At 42.2% G+C, this 13,318-nt stretch overlaps 1 protein-coding gene across 6 annotated transcripts in view; it reads right to left on the bottom strand.

Moving 5' to 3' along the window:
- LOC148369719 (IQ motif and SEC7 domain-containing protein 1-like) overlaps window positions 1–13,318 on the bottom strand; it is a 106,523-nt gene that overhangs the window by 91,257 nt on the left and 1,948 nt on the right. For 3 of the 6 annotated variants that reach the window (XM_088331867.1, XM_088331872.1, XM_088331866.1), the window contains 2 exons: window positions 8,553–8,700; window positions 7,406–8,450 (listed from right to left, as the gene is read on the bottom strand). In XM_088331867.1, the coding sequence (XP_088187993.1) occupies window positions 7,406–7,992 (587 nt within the window). In that variant the 5' untranslated portion in view covers window positions 7,993–8,450; window positions 8,553–8,700. Of the gene's footprint in view, window positions 1–7,405; window positions 8,451–8,552; window positions 8,701–10,013; window positions 10,492–13,318 lie in introns of those variants that run through there. The other 3 variants (XM_088331868.1, XM_088331870.1, XM_088331871.1) reach the window with 3 other exon arrangements.

The following is a 13,318-nucleotide window of genomic DNA, read 5'->3' on the forward strand; positions in this document are numbered from 1 at the left end:
GCTTGACAAGACTGATTGTCGGGAAGAGGGTTGCACTTGCAGTAAAAAAGGCCCAGCTTGTGTTGTCACGGGCAACGGTGGAAAATCAAGAAACACGTTGTCACGGTAACAAGGCCTGCATCAACGCAGATGCCTACTACCGCGGTTTGACTTTGCGAACGCCTTGCGAGTAGCACAAAAGACAAACGTGACAGGGACAAAGTCTTTCTGTCGTCGTCACTGTGACGTCAAGCCAGCATCCTGGGTAGGGACTTGCTTCAAGCAAGTGATTTGAGAAAAATAAATGCAAAAAATATATGGCCAGGGAAGAAACAAAAACACTAAAATAGGTAACCGAAGGCTGAAAGAACAAAACAGTAACACTGAAACAAAAAAACAACAATAGCAAAAAATCAAAACATTCAGTTTGAACTGACTTTTTAAAAAGCTTAGTATAAAACTATAAATAACTAGCGTATTACTAGATGCTGATTTTTAATTAATTGTATTACATTCTCATTTCAAAAATTGCTGTCGGACAACAGAGTGCAATAGACAAAAAGGCCGAGAGATCCGAAATGCAAACACCTGTGATGAGTTTATTCTATTTTAGTAAATACATTAAAGTGGCTGGTTAGACATGACCTATTCCTGCATAGTCTATATGTCCCTTTTTCACAAGTTTTTAAGTACGGATTTTGGGGGAATTCTAACTGTTAAAGGACAGGACAATGGATAGTGACAAAAAAACAAAAAAAACACAGGTAGGTCCCGATAACGATATTCATGGTGGAGTAGTCGTCGGGTCTTATTCAACAAATTATATTCCTGTTCGCCATACTTAAAGAAATATACTATAATCCCTTTTTTATTGCGCTTTAACGGGGACCAGAAGCCCTGGCGATGTGTGAAAATCCACCAAGTAGCACCCCTATTTCAAACATGCGCTCTGCCAGCCCCCGCTCGCAGAAATAGTTTTGAGACAAGTCTCTCCCCATACAGGTGTTGGGTAAAAATGACAGTAATATTAACTTAATATGCAAGTTTTGCATGGCCATGTCCATAATTGATACGTAATCATTCGCTCTAATACACATTTCAAAGAGCCGTGTTTAGTGTAGCATGCACCCGTTCTCTTGGGCGCATCCCATAGGGTGCGATGTCTTCAGACGACAACACCATACAAGCTAATGCCGGCTGCCATCAATCATGAGAGAAGGAGAAATGCGATGGCAAAGCGAAATTTATAAGCCAATTTGTTGAGAAATATGGCCACAATTTCATGCATTTACAACCTCTTTACCCAAAATTCAAGCACCTTGCAATCCTTGAAAACACAACATTATAATTAAAGGATTCCAAGCACGCGAACGAACCCTGAAAACGAATGAATGTGATTTTGGTACTATGTTACGTGGACATGACTATACAGTGGATTTACACTCATTATCATCATTATTATTGTTATTATTACTATTATAATTGTTATTATTTTCGTTAGTATTTTGGGAAAAGTACAAGCATGCTGCGAAAATATGCTCAAACAATTTATCGGTGTTCTGCTGAAACGTCCTACCCTGTCAGAACATCCTACCATAGGCTAATCAGACAGCTAATTTGTTTTCTTTATAATCAAGCAAAACTCGCAACACTCAAACACAGAATTATTGCAAACAGAACTTTGCTGTTTATACAAAACAAGGGTTAGCATGCATACATACACTGCTTGATTACCGTAGTCCAGTGTTTTTCAACCACCGGCACAGTAATTATTTGTCATACTGTGCTGTGGGAAATTATTCAACACGCACACAGTGTGTCTTCTATCAGGCCGCATTCAAATGAGACACAAAGGCGGCTTATGCTGATGGGAGGGTGTTGTCATGGAAACAAGCTCATGCAGATCAGCGTGAGCATGCACATGGCTAGCAGCCCTCCGCTCTTTTCTAAGCGAGTACCAATGCGTCTTTTTAAGGAAGCTAGTATATGGCCATCGGTGGTACTGCAAGCAATTTGTGCATACGCGCATAACCTTGTATCAGCAGGCGTGTCTATTTATAGATCATATTTCCCAAGTCAGTGCTTCTCTATTGGGAAGCCTTACAACAGGGGTCCCCAAACGTTTTCCTGTGAGGTCTAAATGTCCCACATGACAACGCAGTGGATATACGCTCATTTTCCAGTACTTTGTAACTGGAAAGTGTGACGATTGCACCAGTGCCTAAATGTAAAAAATTATTGTTTTCCGAAAATCCACAACCAAATAACCCTTTTGGATTCTCCACAGAACAAAAGTCAGAGAAGAAATAGTAACCAAATGACACACTCTGGGTCCTTCGTAGAAAAAGTCCACAAAACATAAACTTTCTGTTGTGCCATGCAAAGTCTTAACAGGTCCAAGTTCAGCTTTCTTTCTTTAGACAGAGCACTGGCTACCCAGGGGTATAGATGACAGGAGAAAAGGCAGTAGATTTCTCATTATCCTTATCACATAATTTTTTGCCACGGTACCAGAGACAAATGTTAACTTGCAGTGGTGTGTTTCACACTTTGAAATGTCATTAATTTGTATTCTATTGTATTCTCTGTTACCCAGTTTTAAGATGATGTGTGATAAAAAGATAAAACCCAATGCCTTTTCTATATCAATAGCACTCTCACTCATCCAATCTGCGTTCAAATTCTGTTAACACCACAAATGTGCGTTCTTTTATATTCTTAAAAAATGTAGGTAATAAGTGAATAAATACGTTATGTCAAAAATGCTCTCTGATATTCTTCAGGAGGCATTATCCCCAATTCAATATTGCTGTGAGTGAGGACCGACAAAAGGAGCTTTTGTTGGGAGTCTTGGCTAACCTAAGATGAAACGCAGTATCTTCTTATTGACAGTTCCTGGGAGAAAAGGACGTTTTTTGTTGGTTCTGTTGACTTTTTCACCGTTGGCCAAATATTGAACTGCACTCATGTAACCGCGATCTATTACCCTCATTCACATACTGCTGTGAGCAGGAACTGGCAGCGCGCACTTTTGTCAGGCCTGGCGGCTCCTTTTTGTCGTTAGTGTATTTCTGCCTACAATGAACTGCGTACGTGCAGCCACCATCCATTATCTAAAATCCCATATTGCTGTGAGCTGGGACTGGCACAAGGCACTTTTGTTGGGAGGCTGCCTAAAACAAAATGCACGGATGTGGCCGCGATCCATTATCCCAGGTCAGCTATTGAAGGCAGGGGAATGCATTGGCACTTTAATATTTCTGTTTCAGGACGCTGAAGCGTGCCATTGTCGCCTGCCCAAAATTTTTTGGGTGTGACTCATTATCCCCGATCGCAAACTGTTGCAAGCGAGAACTGACAAAGCGCACTTTTGTTGGGCCTGGCGGGTCCATTTTAGTTGTTACTGTATTTCCGCTTATTCATTATCCCAAATCTTTATGTTGTGAGGCTTGCCGTTTTGGCCTTCTTAAAATGACGTGCACAGTTGTGGCAGCGATCCATTATCTCTGGTCAACCATTGCTGAGAGTAGGGGCCAGCAGAGTGCATTTTATACTGCCATGCTATTGTGGCCCACCTTAAATGAATAGCATTCGTGCGGTTGCGATCCATTATCTTTAGTCGACTATTGCTGCAAAAAAGGGCTGGCAGAGCCATGGTACAATGGCGGGGCGGGTACTTTGCAGATTTTCGGCTAGTACAGGGGCATTTCCAAACCCCATGAACCACGACCAATGAGGGATTACAGTCCCTAGCGACAGCTACCAGCCCTCCCATAATAAATACATTCGAGAACCATGAGCTCTCATTGCGGGGACCACAGGGGAGAATGGCAAAGAAGTCATCCGAATGAGTCACGGCCACGTTGCGCCACCCGGGAGAAGCTAGCCACGCTTGTCAGTATTAGCGAGCGTCGCACACGCTTAGCGAATGTCGGCGAACGAGCTCCTTCCGGCGGGCTGTCCAAGGTTGCCTAGCAACAGCAGGCACCGTGACCGGCGCTTGGTGTCAGACACTCCGAAGAGAAATCAGTTCACACGGGATGGTCACTTCCTGATGGGAAGCTTTGAAAGATTGCGTTGCCGGGCAACTAAACGGATGATGACTGTGCTTGGCGTTGTATCCTGAGTTTTCACGACCGGTGGAGCCCGACCACTAGATGTATTGAAAGTTGTAACTAAAAATGTCGCATACCACTTAAAGTTAACCAAGTACCATTTTGACAGAGTCAGTGGGGAAATGTCCAAGTAAATAATACTTTGTGCTGCAATTAAGACACCCTTTTGCGGACTCTGTCCACAGCTGTCAATCTCAATCAACTAGATAAATCGATAGATAGATAGATACTTTGTTCATCCCCGTAGAGAAATTTAAGTAGTGCAGCAGTCAATATTAATTAAATTGTTTTCAACATTTACTTACGAGTGCAACAAAAATTATTATACAGAGATGTCTTTGCTTGATTCCAACGGGCTTTGTTACTCAGTATCAATCTTGCTGGTTGCCAGAATGTATCCCCAATTATCCAATCAATTCACTAAATAAACAAAAAAACACTACAAAAACATGATAAACAAATATGAAAAATGGTGACAAAATAAATGAAAAAATGCATAAATAAATGACTAAATAGCATATGTCATATATTTAGGTATTACTTGATGTATTGATGTGTTCATTCATTGCATATATTTGTAGGTTTTTCTGTTTTTAATTAGACATTTCTACATGTGGCATAGATAGAGCAGGGGCCCTTTTGACTCAAAAAGCATTGGAAGTCAAATATTTTGAGTCTTTTTGTTGTTATTTATAGAACTTCTTTTTAGATATGTATTTTTAGACATAATTCAACAAAACCACCAAATCCACTCTATGGACAAAAGTTTATTCTTCTTCATATTTTATTTCACTGAGTGGCGTTTGATGATTTGTCAAAGCTCTGTTAAATATTAATAAAGCCGAAGCCCATGTCACATATCAACAAATATACCATGATTAAATTGTCTCTGTCCTGCAGTTAATTAAGATCGTTGAGGCTGATTTTTGTTATAAATATGCTTTGTTTTTTTTTTGTAGAATTGTCACAAAATACTGCAAACGAAAAAAGATACGAATGTATTTAGGGAAGTGCTATGTGTGCAAAGATCTGCACACGACTAATGCACAAACAATCAAATTGCTCTACGGGCGTGGCGGGCGGCGTCAGGCTTCCATATAAAGAATTCCTTAGAGACGTACAGCAAAAACGGGGTCTGTTGGTGTAACACCTTGGGTGTAAACTCTAGTTGACACTTTGCTCAACTGACCCTCAGCACGTGACATCACGTTGCCTTCCCCATCAGAATGACACCCATAGTGGACGGCAAAAACACCCGAGCGGTCAGCACTTGAAATATGATTTGAGTTGAAACAAATATCAATAACAACAACAGAAGAACATAACCAACACTTTTTGCGATGGTGATTTATTGCTGCGCCGTGGGCAAGGTTGTGAGCCAGATTCGGAATTGTATCCCTCTTGATGAAGACAGTAGACGGCGATGTTTATTTGCAATTAGTTCTAAGTGACTCGTGCTGGCAGCCCTGAAGTTTTTCCAAGATTTGCAGCAAACATTTTTTACAAGGTACGTTAGATGTACAGCATTTCCGAAATTATTTTTTGTTAAGTAGGTACGAGTCACGTCAAAGACGCTCAAAAAAATAATAATTCTCGACGGGGGTGCATTTGTTGGTGGAACCAAGCACACTAAAGCATACCAGCTAAGAAGACTGTTAAGCAATGTTCCCTCTAATTTTCCACGGGTCTGAGCGTTCACACAAAGTCGGTGAGCAACGCTTGAAACAACAGTGAGCAACCATAATCCCAAGTGTGGCAACCAAATCATTATCAAACATGTCCAAAACTTAAACTTCATCAAGTTACATTTTGCTGTGTTTCCGGCAATGCAAAATTATTTTTCTCTTTTGAATGAATTGACTCATGTACTATTGCAAAGGTTGTACGGTCTACAAACGTTGTTTGTTCTTACAATTCTTTCACAAGATATCCATTTCTTTTTATTTCCTGATGTATTTTGTTGCATAATATTAACATTTTTCGGGGCTTATTTAGTCGGTTGCAAGATACAGAACTGTACTTTATCTCATTTTTGAGTGGAAGTACAATGTTGGCAACAAGATTCACTTGATATAATTGGAAATTATTTGAATGCAACACAAACTTTTTCTTCTTTTTTCCGTGTTTATTTTCTACTTTTTTTTTAAATTCCTTTAAAAAAAGTCTCATTGTATTTATTTTTTCCGAGCTGTTACTTTTTTCTTTTTGTTCTCTATTTACTTTTTTCCTACGTTTCTTTCTTTTATTTTTCTCTGGCTTTTTTTCTAAATTTTCCTTCTTTTTTTCTCAGCTTTTCACTACTTTTTCATTTTGGTATTTTTTTCGTTTTTGTTCTATTACCCCCTTCTTTTAAGTCATTTTGTGATTAATTTTACCTAATATTTGGTCATGTTGGGATTAAAGAAGCAGAAACAACCAGAAGAACCGTTTAGGACCCGAAAGAGCCGGTTCCTTTTAGTGAGCCGAGCCGAAGGAGCCGGTTCTCGACAAACTCTACTAACTTTACTCAACTTCGTTCTCCTTCGACTCGACTTCAAAATACCGCATTTAGAACACAACGTCAGGGGAACACGTGTATTTTTACCATCATGCACTGTAACTTTGACTTAAGTCGCTTCTTTTTCTTGTGCGCTGGCTAGATTTTCTTGTGCGCTGAGAATGTGCAAGCGGTGCGCAATTGCGCACGCGCGCAGCTTAAAGGGAACACTGCTGGTAAGCATTAAGAATTTTTTTTAATATGCGTTTAGATCAGCACTGGTGTATGGGGATACTCCATTTACAATATAATGGTACAGATAGTGTGGACTGAAGTCAGGGAGAGTGGATGATTTGTTTAGATGTGTTAATATGTCAGGAGAAAGACTATATCGCTAGCATTTTTCGTGCTATCCTGCGTTTCTCTAAATAGCGGCCTTTGTGCTTTCCAACAAGGTGAGCCAATTCATCCGACGGATGCACAATATTTGTTTGACTACTCATTGCCAACTATGTTGAATAGTAGATCTTTTTTCGTTGTAGCCATTTACCGTTTACTGCCCTCGTACGCTGTCTACAACAGGCAACTTCCGTCGGTCATGGTGTCGTCACGTGCGTGCTAAGGGTCGAATATATTTTGGAACGAACAAATAGCATGTTGTATTGCTTCGGCTTCGCATACACTAAAATTGGTAGGTTATGGAAAAGTTTGCTTCCGCTTTTTTAATTTCCGAGCCAGATGTACTCATGAAAAGAGCCATATGTACCGTTTCAAGATTCACATGCTTCACTCATTTGTTGTATTGTGTTGCGTGTCTTGGTAAGTGGGGACTTACGCTTTGTGGTGATGCACCGTGTGGGCGTGGTGGTTGTTGGAGGCGTTACTCCGGTGTAGGCGTTCCAAGCGCTCCTTCTCTTTCTCCACGAAGTTTGTGTTGGTTCCTGTGCTGGTGGAAGCCGTGCGGGTCAAACGGCCGTGGCCCCGAGGTTGATCCCGGGGAGGGATGGGAGGCGGCGGTGGAGGGGGACCTGGCGCAGGCCCCTGAGAGGCGAGGCTTGAAGCAGGGGCCGCCGGAGTGTTGTTATAGTGGTGATGCTGGTGGTTGCTGTTGGTTTGAGGCTTGCTGTGGGGGTGGTGATGGTTCTGGTGTTTGGTAGGAATGGAGGAAAAGTGCGTAGGGGGCGGAGGCGGTGGCGGTGGAGGAAGACGAGGTTCCGGAGGAGGCGGGACGGGTTGGCGGTCCAAGCGCAGGTCTTTGTTTTCTTGGCTGAGACGGTCTAGTTGGACTTCCAGTTCGTCAATACGCCGCCTCTGCGTTTCCAGAAGCTTTTGCTGGCTTTCGATGATATTGTTGAGTTCTAGGAGGTACTCCACCGCACGGTTAGGACTTTCCGGGCTGCCTGCGCCTTGATGAGCATCCATAGCTAACAGTCAATTTGAAATTGGTTAAAGACTAAACCTACTTCTTGTATGAAGTCTGCAGAACATTTAAAAAAAAAAAAATCTACACCTCTACCAGCTAACTTAGCACCACCCTCCCCCCCACTGACAGAAAGTGGGGGGGAGAGAACTGGTTCTTCTTCAAGCTCTGATACAAAGATCAAGATGGACCCGGCACCCTCTGGGGCTGTTCAGAAGGCTTGGCGGACTCGTGGAGCATTTCCACCTCAGTCAGGATTCTTCTGCAGGTTTCACTTTCGTGACGGAGGAATACTCAAAATCCATAATGAGGGAAAAACACGACAAAATCAAGCAGTCGATGGGTTTTACTCCAAATCGGGGTCCTATCAATCAGTCATTTGTATCCGCGCTGGTGGGAAGGTTTCGGACCGGCTGCTTAAATCAGATGTCATTCTGCCTGGCTCCCATTCATTGGGTAACTTTAAAAGAAAAGAAAAGAAAAAAAAAACACAACTACCCAGTCATTTCCACATCGGATAATTCAGGTGCCAAAAACTATCAGAGAACAGGTCTGATCAAACCTTTATGGTCTCACATGAGGAAATAGGTGATTTTCTGCTGGAGAGCTGGAACCCGGAGAGCTAGAACTGAGTTCACCAGGACTGCACCTCATCCCTCAACTGCTGCAGGTCATCGGGTCCCTGGTGTCTGGACCTCTACTTCCGGGGCCTTCTCGGAATGGATCATTTCAGTAAAAGACAAATGAAAAATATGAAAAGATAAGGATTCAGGCAATCGACAGAAAAATGACAACGTTAAAGTGATTTTCTGTCTAATCTATCACACTCACTACACTTCTGATTGGTGTTTGTTTAGGATGAACCCTTTGTTCACCCAAGAACAATATCAAAGAGTCGCTGTACTGATACATTTTTGCTTGATTGCGGAACTGAGATTTTGGCTAAAGAATAGCCTCTGAGGCCCACGATGTCAAAAACATCAGTACAATTTACTTTATTCTTTAATGGAAGATAAGGCCTTGAAGGCCCTGATGGCCAACCATAGGGTTTAACACAAAGGTGTCAAACACCTGGCTCAGAGGCATGATCAGGTTTAGCAAGGGTTTTAATCTGGCCTGAGAAAAAATGCAAAGCGGAGCACAAGAGAAAAATAAACTGCAGCTTTAAATGTGTCCACTTGATATCACCAAAGCCAGGTGCCACTCACAAAGCAACAGGAGCTGTATTTTTCTTTTTCCCTCCTTTTCTCTCTCTCGTAACCCCCCCCCCCCCTCTCTCTCTGTCTGTCCCTCCGTATCGCTCTCAGTTTCTCTGCATCAGTCTCTTTTTGCCTTTCTCTCTCCCCTTGTCTTTCTTTCTTTATCTCTCTGTTTATACCTATCTATCTTTCCCTCATTGTTTTTCATCAATTTCTCTCTCTTTCCGTCTTTGTTGTCCGCCCTTTCTTACTCTCTTTCTATTCCTTTCTCTTTGTTTGGCCCTCTTTTTTTCTACACCACCCACTTTTCTCTGTATTTTTCTCTCTTTGTTTTTATCTGTCAATCCTCTCGAGGGATATGACCAGGGTAGGTAGATAGTTTTTATCAGTAGTTTTAGCAGATATGAGTTTCAGTCAAAATATTAAAACTCCTTTTAGTAAAGATCGAGAACAAGTTCGGATTTACAAATAGGCCAACCCAACACTTCCTAGGCATCTCAATCAAACCTGAGGGAACAATCAGCCGCTTGCTAGCTCATGATTAGTAGTCCCTGGGGCAAATTTACTTCCTGTTTACACATTCGGTGACCAATCAGAAACGTGACTGAATTCACCTGGCCCTATTCCTGGGGTTTATCGCCACAAGGCGACAAACGTGCACGCGCGCGTCGTCAGCTACACCGCTCCGCACGCCACCTCATTAACGCCTTCTCTGTAACGTGCGCGCACACGCCCGTGCAGCAGCTGCGAAATGTCGCATGCTCTAGTATTCGCGACGCGGTCGACGGTGCGCGCACACGAGCGTCCGCGAGGCGCGCGCTTACCACGAGAAACGACGCAAGAGGATTTTGGGGGATGCTCACAGATGATGCTGCGTCCTTGCTGACTATCTTCAAGTCTGCTCGTCTTCTTCTCTTATCCCCATTCCTCTGCTGCAGCGCTGCCCCCACCCCAAAAAAGGAAGGAGAGGAAAAAAGAAGCGTTTTTCCCTCCTCTTGAAGAAGGAAGATATGCTGACTCCAGCCGGGAAGCACACGAGGACGCGCGCGCTCGCAAGGCGAGGGAGTGAGCGTCGCGCACGCGCATTGCGGACGAGCGCGAACCTGATCGGAAAGATACGCGCTGACGTCAACGCGCAATTCCTTAAGCCCACGTGAAAACAAAAAACGCGCGATCAAGTGGCGCGAAGAGTTGATTATTGGGAAATCCGGGCAATCGCGTACTCTTCAACACGACCGATAAGCGTTGGGCAGGTGGTCGGCAACCACCGGTGTTGTACCCAAAAATGGTCCCCCGCGTGAAATGTCCACCCTCGTGCATACGTCCCTAGAACGACTTCTATCTCATTTTTTGGGTGAATGTAATAAAACAAGAAAGTACAAAGCATTAACATCTTTGATTGTAAAGTAGATTTTAACAGATCTATGCATACACGTTGAAGGATTTTATACATTGGACTATAAAGGATTTTATACGATTGAATACAAATTACATTTAATGCAAAATATTTCCACTGACTGGGCTGTGGTGCGAGGTCAAGGCACCCTGGTGGAAAATGTTGTTTACAGGAATGGCGGGAACGGGACGTACGGCTAATAGGATAACCAGCAAATCCAGACGCTGGTGACGCAGAAAGGCCCTGATGACGTAGAAACGCTCGGTTTTGAGTACCACAGACATCGGGACTCTTCTACAAGATGGTGAAGCCCAACGGGCTTCCTTGGCGCGCCATTATGCGGGGAAAAGATGGCCAATAGGAGAAAGCTAAAGGACTTGAAAAAAAGGCTTCCCACAAACTCAAACATCACTAATTCGGCCGTTTTCGATGGAGTACACTTAGTTAAATTGTTAATGAAATTAAATCTGCCCCCGTATGGAAATGTCGGATTTCTGTTCATCTTTTCCCTCATGAAACAAGCGCGCATAAATTGTTGGGTGAATGTAGGTTGTGTTTGTTTAATGGAGTCGGATAAATAATTCGAGCAATTTGGTAAACGGTATATTTTGATATTTAATTCCAACAACGTGTACACTGCAGTACAGTAATCCCTCGGTTAGCACGGTTAATGGGGACCAAAACCACCCGCGAAAAGTGAAAATCCGTGAAGTAGTGACGCCCATTCAAAAAAGCTTTTTTTAAAAAAATCATTATTTTTTTGGACCTGCGAAGCTCTGAACCCGCGAACGTGGAACCGCAAAGTAGCGAGGTCCCACTGTAGTATTACCACTATTGCACGAGGTACAGAGCTTTGTGGAAGCTGAGCAGCCAGAGTGTGTGGCTGGGTATTATTACTGTAAGTATTTTCATTTAATTGTAGGTGCTTTAGAATCAGTCAGCCCTGTTCAGGAGTGTCACTTGCCATTTGTGCTTACACCCACGGATCAATTAAGCTAGACTGACCATTGTTGCATTCGATTCAATGCCGCTAAAATAAAGACTAAAATCTGTTGATAATAACAATGTTATGATATGATGGTAGTGATGATGGACTCATTTGAAGCACACAAAACAGTCTGAAAAACGATCCAAAACGTTTTACACTGTTGAGACTTACTGTAGGCTGATCTGAGAGCCATTTTGTTTTCTTTATAATCAAGTAAAACCAATGAGACTGAAACTCGAGCTGCTGCTCGTTTCCTGTTTAAACTCTCGCTCTCATTCACTCCTTGTCAGTCCGTCTGTAAACCTCAGTGCATGCACTTTTGACTCCGGCTCCCGTTTTGATCCTGACCTGTTACTTGTATCGATCCCCGATCCAAACTCCATTCTCCTGTCCCAGCTACGCGTATCCTGATTCTGTTTCCTGTATCGATCCCCATTCCAAGCTCTGATCTCCAGTCCCGGCTATCCGTATCCTGATTTTGTTTCCTGCATCGATCCCCGATCCAAGCTCTGTTCTCCTGTCCCGGCTATCCGTATCCTGATTCTGTTACCTGTATCGATCCCCGATCCAAGTTCTGTTCTCCTGTCCCGGCTACCCGTATCCTGATTCTGTTTCCTGTATCGGTCCCTGACTTCTCACTCATCCCGGCTACCTGACTTGTTCCGATCCCCGACCACGCTCCATCTCCCGTCCCGGCTGCCCAACTTGTTCCGATCTCCGACCATGCTTCGTTCGCGAGGACTTCCTGCTCCTCCTGCCCAGCGAGCACCATATTGCTGTCTTCTTCCTCTCGCCCTGACTTCACGATCCCTTAATAAAGCATTGTGTGAAACGTTACGCGGTTGGGTTTCCTGCTTGTACCGGTCGTGACATGTTGTTATTATTTCTCCTGTTATTGGAGAGCCGGGCCGCCAGAACATTGTCAGTCAGAAAAGGAAACAAGCATATATATATATATATATATATATATATATATATATATATATATATATATATATATATATATATATATATATATATATATATATATATATATATATATATATATATATATATATATATATATATATATATATATATATATATATAAATTTTTTTAATACATATATACTTTTTTACATATTCTGGAGGCAGTTTGTATTTCGTGCATAAAAATATAGTAAGCTCAATTGAAATAAAAAAGATGGAAAACTTTGAGTTTGGTTTCATTTCTTTTCAAGAGGGATGTACACAAAAACATTTTAGGTCAAAAAATGCTATTGTGATGACAGTTTATTAAAGAATCACATACTGTAGTCTGCCAACAACACTTTAGATGATAATAATGAAAATACCAAAGCAAAACAACAATAAAGAGGAAATATTTGTGATCCCTGTTTTGTTATCACTCCTACTAAAAATAGATTCATTGCTACCATGCTAACGCTTTCCATGTTCGCATGATTGACAGAGTATTTCTTTTTGAAAGAACAGACCCCCCAAAATGGTTCGTTTTATACTTAGCAGTCCAGGTCATTTTGTTTGAAATGGTTTTAATCGACCCATGTTTTAGGTTTAGTTCATTGTTTGACCAATATGTGCGTTATTTTAATCCAACTCTTTTAAGAGTGTAAGATGGACACTTCTAAGCATCAAGGTGGAGCCCGCGGACCAGTTCTGAAACGGCCTCATCAGTTATATCTGTGATTTTATCGGAAATTTCATTTGTTACTGGCATAATGATTCATTGGTTGACAGAGCCTATT

The sequence above is a fragment of the Urocampus carinirostris genome, chromosome 3, assembly GCF_059441175.1.
Source record: "Urocampus carinirostris isolate Australia breed hairy pipefish chromosome 3, RoL_Ucar_1.0, whole genome shotgun sequence".
NCBI lineage: Eukaryota > Metazoa > Chordata > Actinopteri > Syngnathiformes > Syngnathidae > Urocampus > Urocampus carinirostris.